The sequence below is a fragment of the Euprymna scolopes genome, chromosome 33 (genome assembly GCF_053919585.1).
Source record: "Euprymna scolopes isolate OS-2025 chromosome 33, ASM5391958v1, whole genome shotgun sequence".
In the NCBI taxonomy this organism is placed as follows: domain Eukaryota; kingdom Metazoa; phylum Mollusca; class Cephalopoda; order Sepiida; family Sepiolidae; genus Euprymna; species Euprymna scolopes.
In genome coordinates, this window is record NC_136514.1 from 4,090,814 (window position 1) to 4,107,763 (window position 16,950).

A 16,950-nucleotide genomic window follows, 5' to 3' on the forward strand; every position below is an offset into this window, starting at 1 on the left:
GGCACATTTCAAGTCCTCATATCTGCTTAGTGTGCCCAAGACTTTTGGAACACCCTGTATATTAGTAGCCTGGCAAGGCCACAGAATAGACAACCGAAGCAGCAAAATTGAAGCTAGTCTGCCAGGACACTATATATACAAATGTAGGCAAATTTGGGCATATTTTATTGGTTTAAAAATATAGGTTCGTTTTTACTAATCGTCATAAAATTTTAATGATAGAATAGTATTATAATCTCCAAAAAGCCTGCAAATTTTCATGTAGTTTCGTCTCATAGAACCAAAGATATGAGCATTTCAATATTCAATTTGGCAACGAGCATATATATATATATATATATATATATATATATATATATATATATATATATATATATATACATACACACACACACACCACCTTTTTTGGTAATTTTATAAGTTCCAAATCTCAGCAATTATTGATCAGAATTTTTAAAAAGTGAAGGCTTGTTGGAAAGGTAATGGCCCTGAATTGTGTAGTGGGCTATGTGACATTTGCCCTTAAGATCGCACATTAAGGGTATCATTCATCATTTAGTGCCTATTTTGGGCACTAATTTACAGCTATAAAATGTTTCAATCATAGTCATTTGTTTTTCTAGTTTTGCAAATGAATTACAAAATATCTTATATTTTCCCAAAATCTCTGGCCTTGATGTAGGTGAGAGTACAACTTGCTGCTATGGTTTCAAATGATCTGAAATAACAGCAAAGGGAGACTTGATTCCAAATATTTCTAATGTGTTATATCTCCTCTCTTTGGTTTTCATACATAAATTAAATTTCACAGTGTATAAGGATTATTTGATACTGGAGATATTCATAATCGTACCCTATTTCCAAAAGAGAGGAGATATAAAATATGAGAAATATTTGGAATCTAGTTTCCTCTTACTGTTATTTCAGATCATTTGAAACCATAGCAGTTAGTTTCCCCTCCATCAAGGCCAGAGACACACACAGTGTGTATAACTGTATACTTTAGATTTGCTAATGATGGCGTCCATCAAAACAATGACTCATTTTCTTTTCAAAGTTGTTTTTTATACAATTTAATGTTTTGTGGTTTTATTTCTAATCATTTCACAGGATTAATTAGTCTCTAGTTGCCATGTCATTATATTAATAAAATGGGGGCGGAGAGGGCACTTCTCATGTATAACTGTTTTTCTCGCAACTACGTAAATTCCACATTATTATTTATTTTTTGTTTTTTCAACTATTAATCGCTTATTTATTGAAAATGAATACAATAGCGTAAAATATACAAATTTTTAAAATCTTATTTCTAAAAAATAATTTGCGAACTTGGAGTTTATTTCTATTTGCCTCTCTATGAGGGCAGAGTTAGACACAAGTTCTGTTTTGAAGAGAGGGGGACATTCAGCTTCCCATAAAAGGCATTCTGGATTGGGACAAAAAGTTAAATTGCCTCAGTCTAGAAGAATTTCTCCTTCACTGATTGAGGACAGGACAGATCAAGTGCAACACCAAAAACAGACAATATACCTTGATCTTAGTCAAAAACGCAAAGAAATAAAAAAAATAATCATTAATCACATGCAGGCAGAGTTAGACACAAAGTCAGGTTTTAATGGGAGAGTAAATCTAACTCACCAAAAATGAGGACCTAATTAAAATTACCTCAGTCTAGAAGGATTTAAACTGATTGCAGAGAGAACAGATATTACACTTTGACACACAGCGGCATCTTTCATATGAAATACATTTTTGCTGAGCATTCTGTGGACGTTCAGCGTGAATGGGGACCATTTTTACATTTCAATTTTAAGGATAAATTTTCTAGGAGAAATCGTGTGTCAAGGAAGCCATTAATACAGGATAAAGTTTCACTAAGAAAATAAATGTAAAATTAAAAGAGAAAAGACATTTTTTTTCAAAATGTACGGCCCAAAAGTATCATTTTAAAAACATTTTTTTTTTTTTTTTACATTAATACAGGATAAAGTTTCACTAAGAAAATAAATGTAAAATTAAAAGAGAAAAGACATTTTTTTTCAAAATGTACGGCCCAAAAGTATCATTTTAAAAACATTTTTTTTTTTTTTACATTAATACAGGATAAAGTTTCACTAAGAAAATAAATGTAAAATTAAAAGAGAAAAGACATTTTTTTTCAAAATGTACGGCCCAAAAGTATCATTTTAAAAACATTTTTTTTTTTTTTACATTGCGTTTTCAGCGATTGGGAGATCCTATTTATCAAAAAGGGGGATAGAAGGTGATAACATACTACAAGCATTAAATTATTAGCATATCTATATACTAATAATCTATATACTAATAATTTATATACTAATAATTTATATAATAATAATTTAATTTTTTTTTAAATAAGACATAAAATAAATAAATAAATAAAACAATGTAATTCTAAAACTACAAATCAAAAATTTTTTTTTTGAACAGAGAATTTAAGACACTCAAAAGCGATATCATTTTTTTTTTTATATTTTTATTTTATTTTATTTTTTATATTCCGTCTTTGGAGATCGGGAGATCCTATTTATTAAAAAGGAGGATAGAAGGTGATAACATACTACGAACATTAAATTAGCGTATTTATATAATAATAATTTATATAATAATAATTTATATAATAATAATTTATATAATAATAATTTAATGTCTGTAGTATGTTATGTACGGCATAATCACATTGACACACCAGTTCCCATTGGATCACTGAAGTTAAGCAACGTTAAACCTGGTCAGTACTAAATGGGTGACCATTTGGGACTTCCAGGTGCTGCATGTGCTCTACGCTTATCTCGGCATTGTTTCCAGTTGTCCTGGACTTCTCCTTGCCACTGGATTCAAACAGTGCCGATTCAGGAGAGGTGTGGTTGGAGATTGTGCAACCCTTGCATCACAATTACACGTGTAGCTGCCCCTACAGGGGATATCCTTTGTCTTTTGAGATTGAACGAAGGCATCGATGTTTTCACTTTCTATCCTCCTTTTTAATAAATAGGATCTCGCGATTGAATAATTCTTAAACTGGAAACCGTGACGCACGTACACACAGTAAAGGTACTACAGAATACTGTAGTACCTTTAATGTATGTACGTGCGTCACGGTATATATATATATAGATTCTTGCCTGAATGCCTCCAGGTAAAGGACGTCTAATAGTTATCACATTTTGGCAGGTGCATCAACCATTGAGAGGGTGATTAAAAATAGGGTCCCTTACCTAACGGGTCTCACACTGTTTACAAACTCTAGCTTTAATGTTGCATCACTGTGCTTGCTTTACAAGTACTTCAATGGAATGTGCTCCAACAAACTTACTGAACTTGTATCTCTTCAACGTAAACACATCCAACCAAACAAATAAGCAACAAAATCACACCCCTTCACTGCAAGATTTCCCAGATTAGGACATACAACCCATAGAAAGAAATGATATGAAAATAATAGATGCGTGGTGAGACTTCAACAACACAGGTTTAGATCTGATGACCTCAGAGGAAGATACAGCATAGGAAGATGAGCACAGAACACAAGACTTTGTTGCTATGGTTATGTTGAAAGAATGCCTGAGAGTTCTTGGGTCAGTAGATGTTGAACAGTTGCAGTAGCAGGGTCGGTTAGCAAGGAAAGGCCAAGGAAAACATGAAAGTGATAATAATTTCATTTTACGGCAATATTATCTCTTTACCTTATATAAAACGGAACTTTGTGTGTGCGTGGGTTCGTTCCCTATGGACTCAAAAATGATTGGGCCGATTTTTATGAAATTTCACCCAAGGGTACTTTATGTACCTGACAGGGTTCTTAAATAGGTTTTGTATCAGAATGTCTTCAATAAGTATCGATAATCGAAATAATCCGATGAAAGAAAGAACAGGTGATTTTGGCCAAAGTTAACACCTTACACCGCCTAACAATCACAAATGCATTCGAGAAGTTTTATTACCATACAAGACAAAAGGCGTGACATAAAATCAACAGTTTTTTAATCTGACAGGAGCATGTTTGAAATGAATGTTTCCGTTTAGAGCACAATTGCACCATGATTTTTTTTTTTTTTACATGGGGGTCACCACTTATCAAGGCCCAGGAGCCACTTGGGGATAAGGGTTATTGTGTGTACAGTAATCACTGCAATAGACTCGTAGTAATAGTTACTATTGGGGATTTGATAAGGTGTCATTACTTAAGGAGGTGGTTCATCAGGAATTTGTTTGTGTTGGACTTGAAGACATCCAAGTTGAATTGGGGGGGGGGACAGGCAAGCGGCAGAGAGTTCCACAGCCGTGCAGTTCTAAGAAAGAAGCTTTGTTCATGGAATCTATGTTTTGATTTAGGCACGGATAAAGAGTGGGGAAAATTATTGACAGTGGTTTAAGCTAGTCAGGTGTTTTTTGTGAAAGATTGGCGAGGGGGTGACCAGAGATTGGAGCTCAGATGAGCACTTGCCATGGAAATAACGATAAAACATACAGGCTCGCAACGTCTCTTCTGTGGGAGAAAGGTTGCAGGGAAGAGAAAAGGGCATCCTCCACCAAGCCACAAAGTCTATTTTGAACTCTTTCAAGGCAGGATAGACTGTTTTTAGCTGCTTCTGCCCAGATGTGGCAGCAGTACTCCATCCTTGGACGTACTTGGCTTTTATACAGATAGAGAAATGCATCATTAGTGAGATATCTTCTGGAGTGGTAGAAGGATCCCACCATTTTCCCACCGACCTTGGCAACAAACTTGATGTATGTGTTCCATCTCAGATCGGGAGTAAAGGTCAAACCCAGAAGCTTATCAAAACATGGGGCCTCCCCTAGACGAGAGCCATTCATTTCAATTGATGCCAGATGGGGATCAGAGCGTTTATGATGTAATGATAGGAGCTTGGTCTTCGATTCATTAAAGGTAACCAGCCACCTCTTCCCCCACTGAACCACGCGCTCAAGATCTGAGGGAGAGAGAATCAGAGAGAACGTTGTCATTTACGGCCTTTGATGTGTTGCCATAGATAGTCGGGTCATCAGCATAGATGTCAACGAATGATTTTAGTATGTGTTTTGGGAGATCATTGATGTAGATCAAGAAGAGAATTGGGCCCCGGGATGGACCCCTGAGGGACTCCAGCATTAATACTGTGGGCCTCTGATTTCTGCCCATCAACCACTACTCTTATGAGCCTATCAGAGAGAAATGATTTAATGATAGAGAAAGCATTTTCAGTTATACCATAGCTGGAAATCTTGTGAAGTAGGCCTTTATGCCATACCTTATCGAAGGCCTTTGATATGTCAAGAGCACTTGCCATAGAAATGAAGCCTTTGTCGAGAGATTCACTAATTCTATGTGATATAACTGTCAGCACGTCTGCTGTAGATCTAGCAGAACGGAAGCCATATTGCACGTCACTAAGAAGGTTATTTCTGCTGAGGTGGTTGATTACTTCTCTATTTAATATGGATTCCAGCAACTTACTCATGACACACCAGGAGACTTACTGGTCTGTATTGAGAGGGAGATGACTTATCACCTGAATTCTTAAATACAGGGCATACTAATGAGGTTTTCCAGGGTGTTGGAAAGCACTTCTCCTTAAGGCAACGCTTAAACAGTTTTGTAAGTATGGGGGCAATTTCTGGTTGTAGCTTTTTTAATACTATAAATGAAATACCGTCAGGGCCAGTTTCTTTACTAGAATCAAGGTTCTTGATTAGCTTGGCGACCTCACACAGATATTTGTATGTTACCTAGCGTGATGTGTGTTGTAGGAAGAAATACGGGGAGTTGATGGCCTTCGTCGCATAGGGTAGAATTTGCTGCAAAGTTCTTGGCAAATAGTTTGGCCTTGTCAGATGCTGAAGAGATGACCTTTGGACCGTTGATAATGGTTGCGATAGAACGCACACTTCTGTTCAGGATCCTATTTGCCAGAACTGGTGGGAACCAAGACGCTGATCAGCTACTTTGGATTTAACGGATTGAGCATATAGCTCTCTTGCATCTTTTAGTAGTCTTTTACAGTGGTTGCTGGTGGTCCTGAAAGCAGCTTTAATCTCAGTGCATCTATTACGTTGGTAGCTATGGAAAAAGTGATTTCTGTGTGCGATGGCAGCAGCACATTCAGGGGAGAACTATGGCTGACTGGTAGGTTTTTGTTGGAATTTTTTGGATGGTATGAATTGGTCTATGCCAACAAGTAACCATTCGGTCAGGTCTGATACTATAGAGGACAGATCCTTTTTAAACATGGAATGGAGAGGTAGATCAAATATGAATGTACGGAAGCTATCCCAGTCAGCCATAGAGTATCGGTATACAGTACGGTGGAGAGGTACATCTGTAGACTTATTATATTTCATTTTTATCTTGACTGATACAACGGAATGGTCGGAGGATCCTAGAGGAGATAGAAGGGCATATGAGCATAGCTCCGGGGAAGTGGAGAGAAAAAGGTCTAGAAGGCTTGCATACTGACCGGTAGTATCGGGCACACGGGTGGGCTCACGAACAATCTGAGTGAGGTCATAGGCAATGGCAAAATCATGACAGAACCTCCCACCACGTTATGGACGTTGAAGTCACCACAGATGTGGATGTTAGCCGTGGGATGAGCAGACAGGATGTGGTCAATTTTCTCCGATATACTCTTAAAGATAGTAACTCCGCTGTTGTGGGGGTGATAGAGGGCAAATATAAATGCGGTGGTGTAAGCAAGTGCAACCCGGAAGCACATATAAGGTAAGTTAGGGTCTTCTCTGGAGATATCCCTGCCACATGGGAAGCCATCTTTAATGTAGGCACATATTCCATGCCCATGGCGATCTTGGGGTCAGATTTAGATGTTAAGTTAGAGTATCCATTAATTAAGAACTCATCTAGGGAGGTGGTCGGCCCTATTCCAGTTTCGCTTAGAAAAAATATGTCTGGTTTTGTCTCCTGTAATTGGGTTTCAACCTCTGGAAGGTTGGAACATAGACCCCTGACGTTGGAGTAGGAGACATAGTAGTAGGGGTCTACGTTGGAGGATGGAGTTCTAGGTTTATGCATGTTTTTTTTTTTGAGATATTTCATGCTGAGGATTTTGGGATCTGTGGAACGGGTCAGCATACTTGGTTAGAGCAGTACAGAGAGGGAAAGTAAGAGAGAAAAGATGTGAAGATTCTTTTTTTTCTTTTTTTTTTTTTTGTAGCACATGATAAGGTAAAGTCGTAACAATTACCCACTAGTATGGCATCGAGAGGCCCCACCAGAGACTACAGCATGATCCAGAATCCATTCACCAAATGGCAATACAGCAGCCCCAGTACTTTGCATCTGCTGATAGGACAGCCTCCTTAGTGATTAATCCAAGGTTCGGGTCTCTGACAATCAGGCGGTTAACGTCAGCCCAGATGAAAACGTTTACCTCCAGCACCCTTACTAGTGACATGGCCGTAAGAATAGACATAGAGACAGAAAATTTCCGGCATCTCAGACTACTGTTTACGAAGTGCTACCGACCTGGGAAGCAGCTTTTTCTTCACCCTTTTTCAGAAACATCACTCATTGGAAATGAGGACTGGGGGACAAAAAAGGAGAAGCGAGAGTTACTGGAGCTGCCGATAACACATCCACTGTGTTATCTACTCTCCATTGAAAAAAAAAAAAAAAAGATAAGAGGGACTTATTAATATCTACTTAATATAAGTCCTTTACCCCATTCCCAGTTTAGGATAGTACTTAAGGATAGTTTCCCCTCCCATATTAATCCGTGGAAGTTTTTTTTTGTTTTTTTTTCTTTGCTTTAGATACCTCGAGGTAGAACCTTCCGGCATCACCTTATAATTAGGTTACATTAATGGGAATTGTGAAGTCGGCTTATATTTTTTGGATTGGAGAATCTTATTTAAGGACTGGTTTTGGGTAGTACCAGGCATAATTGACAAAAAAGATTTTAAAAAAAAGAAAATTAGAAGAACAGCATAAGTAGAGTTAAGTTGTTTCAAGTTTAAGTCAAAAATGCAATAAGAAAAAATAAATTCAAATAAAATAAAATAAAAATAAGCAAAAAAATTATATATATATATATATCAAAGAAACAAAAAAAAATGGGCAGGTTTTTTTTTGTTTTTTTGTTTCTTTGGTATTTAAATTAAATTATGTTTCCTCTGAAATTTCTCCTTCCATTTTGTTGTACCAAGAATTTACTTTATATATATATATATATATATATATATATATATATATAGTGCACACATGTAGGTATTATTAACAGTTATGGATAAGAATTGTTTAACTTAGCTCTGAAGACACCGACCCTTGACTTTTTCATTTTAAAATTTAATTCAAGCCATTATATATAAAAATAATTTTATAAAATCCACAGTAGGTTCTCTACAGTGCAATAAAGACTATAATGTATTGTGGACTAAGTCACTGTGGGAAGGCATGTGAAGTTTCCTCTTTATGCACCACGATGGGTCTCCAATTAGAGCAGGTAACCAATCAATTTGACTAAAAAATAGGTGATTTACCAATTTCGATGACAATAAAATATGGGAGCGTGAAACATTCTTTAATCATCATTTATTCCCGGACAATGTAGGGTTTCCCTGTTAGTAATAAATTAAAAATGGCTGACAAAATATGTTTACGATTTATTATCAATTACATTTCAAACATCTTTTTTTTTTTTAGGACATTTCTAAGGCAAAGAAGGTAGGCTCCCTCTACTGCCACTATGGAATATTGTTGCCATATCTGGGCTAGTGCATCAACCACTAGTCTCTCTCTCCTTCTCTCTCTTAGACAGGGTCCAAAAAAAGAGTTTTAAATCTAATAGGTACCACACTATCAACCAAGCTCTAACCTCTGTCCCATCACCATAATGTAGCATTCATGTGCCTATTTTACAGGTATTTTAATGCAAGGTGCTCTGACAAACTCATACAATTTGTTCCTCCAATACTCCCGGCTAGCCCATCAAGCAGCAAAATCACACCCATTCACTGCCGAGGTCCCTAGATGCCAGAAATACTTTTATTTTAATAGCTTCTTTCCTCAGACTGCTAAACTTCCATGCCTATTCCTAGACTGTACTGACATGCAAAAGTTTAAATGTAAATAAAAAAAAAATAACACTCTACATAATCCTGAATAGTAGCACCTTAATTAAAAATGGCATTATGTATTGTTTGGGACGAAAAAAAAAAGAATTTAAAATAAAGTTAATTGCAAGTAAACACATGTCGGACATAATGTTTCTGAATTTTTTTTAGATAAGGATTGACACGAGAATCCTTTAATAAGTTTTTTTGTACAGTCATTTAAAATTGTCGTAGACTCTTGAAAATTCAGTATGTTATTGTTATACATCTTATGAGATGACTGACTTATTTTTATGATTTCAGGTTCAAATGAACAGCTACAGCAGGGATTGGAATACACCCTACTAAAGCCTGATTGTCACAGCTGGTGAATTTCAAAAATGCAATCTGGATGTGAGGACACTTTAGAAGAACGATATGCAATAAAATTCTGTTTAAACTTGGAAAAATGCCACAGAAACGTATGGAATGCTTCAGATTGCTTTTGGACCATCTTGTATGAACTGAGCACCAGTTTGTGAATGGCATAGAAGATTCAAGGAAGGCAGGGAGTCTGTGAGGGATGAAAAAAGGTTCAAGAGAAATAAGGAAAAGTTGATTGGTAAAATAAAGAATTTCATGGATAAGGATTGTTGTGTGTTAATAGAAACAATAAGTGCACAGTTTGATGTAGGAAGAATTCTTGGTAAAATTATTTATGACAAGAAATGGAAATACATAACAATTAAACGACCCAGATGTAAGCGTGACACAAAGAACAACACACACGTTATCATATTAATATATAGATGATTAATGCCGAATAATGTGGATGCAAATCAAATATACCCTTGTCCTAAGAGAGAGTACTACTGTCACATCTGGGGAGGTGTTGCTCAGAGCATTCTTCGTTGTTTTAACAAAGTTCAAAATTGACTTCACAATCTAGTGGGGGGGGGTGATGATTCCTTAAAGTTTCTTTCTTACAGAAAAGCCTTTGCTAGTCTTTTTCTACTCTATTGTAACTTTCATAGGTGTTTGACCGAGCTCCAATTTCAGTCTCCTTTGAAAAGCATTCACAGCAAGAACTCGCAAAATACCACCAAGCTGCTTTCCAACCAACTACAACAAAAAATAACTTTCCATTGTTTCTTTTCTCCATGTGCCTAGCATCAGACGAAATTTCAGAATTTCTTTGCAAGAGCTTCTCATTTGCAGAACACATTGCTGAGGAACTGCTTCTTTGAAGACTATAACATGGTCGTCTTCAAATTCAATGTTAACAGATTCCTATCATATACCATTCATCTTGCAAGATCTATAACTGACGTGTAGATCGTATTATAACACAGGATCAGTGAATCTGGGACTTTGTCTCTCGGGCAATAGCTCTTGATATATCAAAGTTCTTTGATAAAGTTTGACACAAGGGTTTGCTTTACAAACTTGTTAGCTATGGAATATCAGGAAATGTTCTCAGAACCATCAAATCTTTTCTCTCTGTTAGGTCTATGAAAGTAGTTGTTGATGGGCAGAAGTCTGACGTTCAAAATATTATTATCGTCGTACCTCAGGGATCCATTTTTCAATCTATCCTTTTCTTGATCTTCATAAATTATCTCCATAAATCGTATCATGCAATCATTCACATATATCGACACAGTACAACATAAATTATCTTCATAAATCGTATCATGCAATCATTCACATATATCTACACAGTACAGCTATCCATGGCAGCATTTTCCAAGTCTCTCTCTTCCAATTTGGAGCATGTCATGCAGTGGAAGGAAAAATGGCTTGTCACTTTTAATGTCTCCAAAACCAAGTTTGCTTCTTTTCAACACCAACGCTCCAATCGTCATTTCTTCCCAAATGAATAGCTCTCTCCTTAAGGAAGCCACCTTCTTAGATAAGCTTCTGGGACTGACTAGAAATGGAATACTTAGATGAAATCTGTTGCTAAGTTTGCTGGAAAAATAACTAGATCATCCTATCGCATCGCAAAGTACGTCACTTCTGAAGCAGTCATCTATTTGTATAAGAGCCAGATTTTTTTTTTTTTGCACTCACATTCACCCCTAACAAGGCATATTGCCACTTGAACGTAAGGGGCTACTATTTGAGACCATGCCTAGGAAAGATTAGCAAGATATTGGTTTACATTACATTTAAAATTCTGCATATCAGTACAGTCAGGGAAGCAGGTAGTAGAAAGGGAATTCCAAAATTTAGCTGTTCAAGGGAATAAACTATTAAAATGGAAAGCTTTCTGACATTTAGGGACTTTAACAGTGAAGGGGTGAGAATTTGTTGCTAAGCTAAGCTTGTTGGGGATATGTACATCGAGGGAGCACAAGAGATCCATTCTAAAATGGAGTACTGTTGTCATATCTGGGCAGATTCTGCTCGGAGCACTCGTTCTTGCCTTGACAGGGTACAAAATCCATTTTACAATCTAGTGGTGGGAATAATCGATTCTCTTCTTTACAGCCACTTTTGTATAGAAGAGATGTTGCTAGCCTCTCTCTACTATGTATCTACATGTTCATAATGGATCATCGACTGAGCTCCAATCCCTTTCCATCCCCCCCCCCTGTAAGACATTTTGAAATCATTTTAAACATTAATTGTAAACAATTTAATTTTAGACCATGCCAAAAATCATTTCACTGATAATTTACGTGATTTGTCTTTCTTTTTTTTTTTTATTATTCGCCCCCAACAAGATATACTGCCACTGGGATATAATGGGTTACTGTGATAGCGGTCAGATTCATCAGGGGAGACAACCAAAGTAGGGAAAAAGGTAGTAAGATGTTTGTTCATAATACATTTAAATTCTGCATGTTGGTACGGTTCCAGAAACAGAGCAGAAGGAAGATCTAAAAGAAAGCGGCCTAAGGAATGATGGTATTACAGGATAAAGTTTTCCGTCCTGTAATAGGGAACTCTACAGTGAAGGGGGGGAATTTTGCTGCTAGATCAGAGATGTTTTCATTGCGGGGAATACAAGTGCAGCAAGTTCATTGGAGCACATTCGATGAAAGTACTTGTCAAACAAGTATAGAGGTGCAACAGTGCCATGATGTGACAGGGACTGGAGTTTGACAGACTATGCATTATCTATTAGGTTATTTTAGCTCCTTACACAAAGTGGTTTCGTGCATTGTCTGGAGTGATTTCCATAAAAGAAAATTGAATACTTTTGCTGTTTACCGACCATGCTGGTTTTTGATAAAATTTTCAAACTAAATTCACTTTTTATAGCATCTCTTCTTTATCAAATTGTTAGGTTACAAAACGCCCTCTCTTTCCTAATGTTAAGAATGGCTTTCTAAATAATAACGTTATTATTTCAGTATGGTCTGTATTCCACATGAGTACTTTAAATTGTTAGGTGAAAGTACAGAATAGTTAACGCCTCTCCCCTTTTCACATGTTAAGAATGGCTTTCTAAATAATAACATTAATGGTCCATAAACTGCAGAAATATGAAACATTGTTTCAAATAAACGAAGGGGGGGGGTCATTTTATAATATGACCAGATCATCGTAGTACCAAAGGGAAGACTGTCAGTTATGTCAGGTGAAAGGTACAAGTATTTTTAAAAATATATTGTCATTCGGAACCTGGTGCTTATTAGTCGACAAATCGATTTTTTTTAATGTGTTGTTTTAAGCAAAGACAATATTACGTACTTAACTGTCATGTCGAAAATAGTGATATATCCAAAGATTACAAAAATTCAAGTAGAACAACTGATGTGTTTTTAGTAAAAAAATAAAATAAAAGGCTATCGTTATAGACAACAAATATTGCAGTCATGAAGAAGTAATCTAAAATATTTCTTCAGAGTTATGTCCCCTGTGTGTAGACTCTTCTTCACGTCTAATAAAAATGCAATTTTACTAAATTTTCCGTAAGAATTACTTTTAACTATAAATAACATTCTAGTCGATGAATACACCTCAAACAAACTCAATAAACCCTAAACAAAGGTCAAAAACACTATAAAGGTACGGTTTCAGGTAGTGAACCAAAAACCACTGAACCAGAACCACTGAACCAGCGCATTTTGGTAAAACTATACAAACACCGTGACAGCGAATTAACCCTACCCCTAACCCTAACCCTAAACCTAACCCTAAACCTAACCCTGAACCCTAACCCTAACCCCAACGCTGTCACGGTGTTTGTATAATAATACCCGCATTTTAACCAATTTTCGTAATTTTGGGATATGTTACTATTTTCGACATGACAAGTAAGTACGTAGTATTGTTTTGCTTAAAACAACATATTAAAAAAAATAGATCGGTCAAACCTACCTTACCCGGAATCTTAACTTATTGTTCTAAGGGCGGTAACTCTATTTTACTAAGAATTGTAAGAAATAAAAATAACGATGCTTATGCACTTATGTTACCGTGCTATTTGTTAAATAGTATTTTCAAGTTTCACGATATCTTTTTTATTAAATTGTTAGATGAAATTACAGATTAATTACAAAACACTCCCCTCCCCATGTTAAGAATGGCTTTCTAGATAATGCCATTATTATAATATTTCAGCACGGTAACATAAGTGCATCATAGGTACCAAAATTACTTTTTTTTTTAAACTACTTTAGTAAAATAGAGTTACCTCCCTTAGAAAATGAGTTCAGCTTCCGAACTGCCAAAAATATATAATTAGTATTACCTTTCAAGCTTTTCCGGTTGACGTCGGCTCCCAGCTTCAACAAGTACTCGGCAATGTCTTTGTGGCCCTTGTAGCAGGAGATCATGAGACAAGTGTGGCCATGTCGATTCGCAATCTCGATGTCCGCTTTGTTGGCGATCAGAAACTTGACAATCTCACTGTGTCCATCGAAGCAGGCTGCCCGCAGGGGCGTCGAGTTGGTCAACGTCGTCTGGTTGACCCCGGCCCCTTTCTCGATCAGATACTGGACAATCTCCATGTGACCGGCCGCCGCGGCGCACCACAAGGGAGGGGCCCCTTCTATGGTCTCCCCGTCGAAAATCACCGAGCCGACCTGCTCCATGCTGGCATGGCACTCGTCACTGAGGTACCGGACGACGTCTAGGTGTCCATTACGACAGGCCACGATCAGGGGAGTCGCACCGTTTGTCTTGGCCACCACAAGTTTGCATCTGTCTTCGAGGGTCTTCTGGTCGAGCTGCGACTTCAAACGGGACAGCTTCCCGTCGCGTGCTGCGTTATAAATACTTTTGGTCTCCATACCTCCCCTCCCGGGTTTTCCCAACAGATCTCATTGAGTTTTTATATGTTCATAGAAGAAAAAACAAGAAGAGGGAAGGAACTGATAGCATATATAATTGGGTCGAATGTACCCTACTGAAGAGCCTTAAGGGGGGCGAAACTCCAATCCGAAGATTTCTTGTTGGTCGATGTACGATTGTAGAAAAATAAATATGATATAGATATATATAACGTTATGTATCTACATAAGATTTTATATATATAATTTTAATATGTACTTAAACAGTGCTCAATAGCTAAGTATATAGATAGATAGATGATAAATATAGACGTGCGTGCACAAAAAAACACTGTTTAGGTTGCTTTTAAGCTTTATATAATAGTTATATAGGCATTGCTAGTAATACTTTATAATACAAATAGTCGTATAGTCACCATTAAAAATGACTAAATCATAGTTAAACAGCCATTGTGATTAATAGTTTATATCAGAGTTGACATAGTTATATAGTCATTATTACTAAGACGATTACGTTTGGTGAATAATATTTATTTATATATAGATAAAAATAGTTCTTTTAATATCAGTTTGTTATTATTTTTTTTAAATATATTTTTTATGGATAACAAAATTTTTTAAAGGGAGTAAAGATTAGATTTGTGTTGTGTTTTGTGAAGGTGACGAAGTCATGTCTTCCTATTTTTTTTTTTTTTATTATTATTTTTTTTTTTTTTTCTCTCTCTGGTTGCAGGTTGATGTCTGTTCACTGAAAAGGCTGTTAATCGAACGGTATCCAGTGCTGGGCGAGGAAAGCCATCGGACACTTGTCTTCTTTGCGGGTTAAGGTTATTGGAAACGGGTCACAAATTAGCGGCAGCACATCTGGAAATGTATTAAAACGATGGATAACAGGGAGAAATAGATAGTCGAAAATAAATATGGCGTTGAATTTATATCCGCCACACGAAATCGAAACAGAGGCTGCTGCTGCTGATTTCTATGACATGTTACTTTTAGGCAACAGCATCGTCCGTCACATGTGGGCCTTGTTTATATAACAAAAATAAATAAATCGGTTATCCATTTTTAATTATTAAGATTAGCTAACATTTTAAAGTTCATGCCAAAACATAACAAACCGATAACAAAAAAAACGTTATTACTTTTTAAAAACACTACATTTTGAACTTTTACTTTGAATTCGAAACATTATTGACGAAAAAAGGTGTTCCCTAGTTTTTTAAAGGATTATTTTAACTCGAATCTTTTGTTTTTATTTTGTTTTGCTTTTTAATACTAAAAATTAAAACAAAGTTTTTTGTTCTGTTTCTTTACTTCGTTTTAAAAAATATATTATATATGTATATAACAAAATAGACAGGAGAGTTCTAATGCGTGGGAAAAGATAATTAGAGTTATCTCCCTTAAGGGGTAACTACAAAAACCGAATCAGCTCTAAGGAGGACAGCCGTCACCTAATCTCTCTCTCGATTTTGATCACTCATTGAAAAACATTAAATCTATCTCTATGTTGATATCTTTTTTATATATCTATATATACTACTAAAATTCTATGGATATTGCTTGCTATCGACTCCTCACAAGGGCTAGATATTATACTAGGTTGGTTTAATATAGGGGAGATACCCACTAGCTCCCCCGAAAAAGCCACTCTAGGCAAAAATAAATAAAAATTGTTTCCAAGGAAAATATGTATATATATTTACTTGCACGTGGATGACGTCAGAAAGGATTAATGTTAGTTGCTAACAAGAATATGACGTCATAAAAGATGACTAGTTGACAAAAGTTGTGGATGTTATGGTTGTTTGCAATGTGCATGTTTAGGTGTATCAGAATTTTTGTAGGAATTTTTGACACACCTAACACGAAACTGCAAATAAAATATAAAAAAAACTCGTAATTTCTCTTTTAAAGTTGGGTTGTTTATTTTCTTTATGGATTATACTCCTAAAATAAACTATTAAAGTTGTATAAAAAGTAATAGAAATATTTTTTAAAAAATAGTAATGAAATTAATTGAATGTTACGAGTTCAATATTTTTCAATTTTTAAACTTTAAAAATCTATCAAAATTTTTCTATTGATTCAATTTTTACGATATTTTCAGGGTCGATGTGAAATGTTATACTCTTTCCAATATAAACCGAATATAATATTTTAGACAAATGTGTTTTTTTAAATTCACGCCCCCCATTTTCAAATGTCTATTAAAAAGTAAATAATTAATTTATGTACCAAAGTTTTATATATCACAAATTGAAGATAAAAGATCAATAAATAATATATTCAAATTTAAAAACAAAAAAAATGTAGTGTTTATCATTTTAAAGCTCAATCCCTTAGACGACAAATATCGAAAAATTGGCTAAAAACATTCATTCCTTCACCCTCAACTGGACCCTTTTCTGCAGGGAGGGGTAGCAAAAAAATCGTCCCTTAAAAGAAAAATGAAGGCTGTTGCAATAAGGTGGGCTTTCTCTACCGTGTTAGAAAGTTATGCTTGAAAATATCCTGTACTTCTACAAAGCCACCATTCGCCAAACCTACAGACCACATCATGCAAAAAAAAACATGCTATCAACTTACCCACAGTAGAACTTTTATGGTCCGTTGTTCTATCATTGTT

The 16,950-nt window shown here is 35.9% G+C and overlaps 1 protein-coding gene across 1 annotated transcript in view; it reads right to left on the reverse strand.

Moving 5' to 3' along the window:
- The window catches only part of LOC145258102 (protein fem-1 homolog C-like), a 58,423-nt gene extending 42,429 nt beyond the window's left edge, over window positions 1-15,994 (reverse strand). The window contains exon 1 of the mRNA XM_080115843.1: window positions 13,778-15,994. Coding sequence (XP_079971969.1) covers window positions 13,778-14,318 — 541 coding nt within the window. The 5' untranslated portion in view covers window positions 14,319-15,994. The remainder of the gene's footprint in view (window positions 1-13,777) is intronic.
- Between the last annotated feature and the right edge of the window lie 956 nt (window positions 15,995-16,950).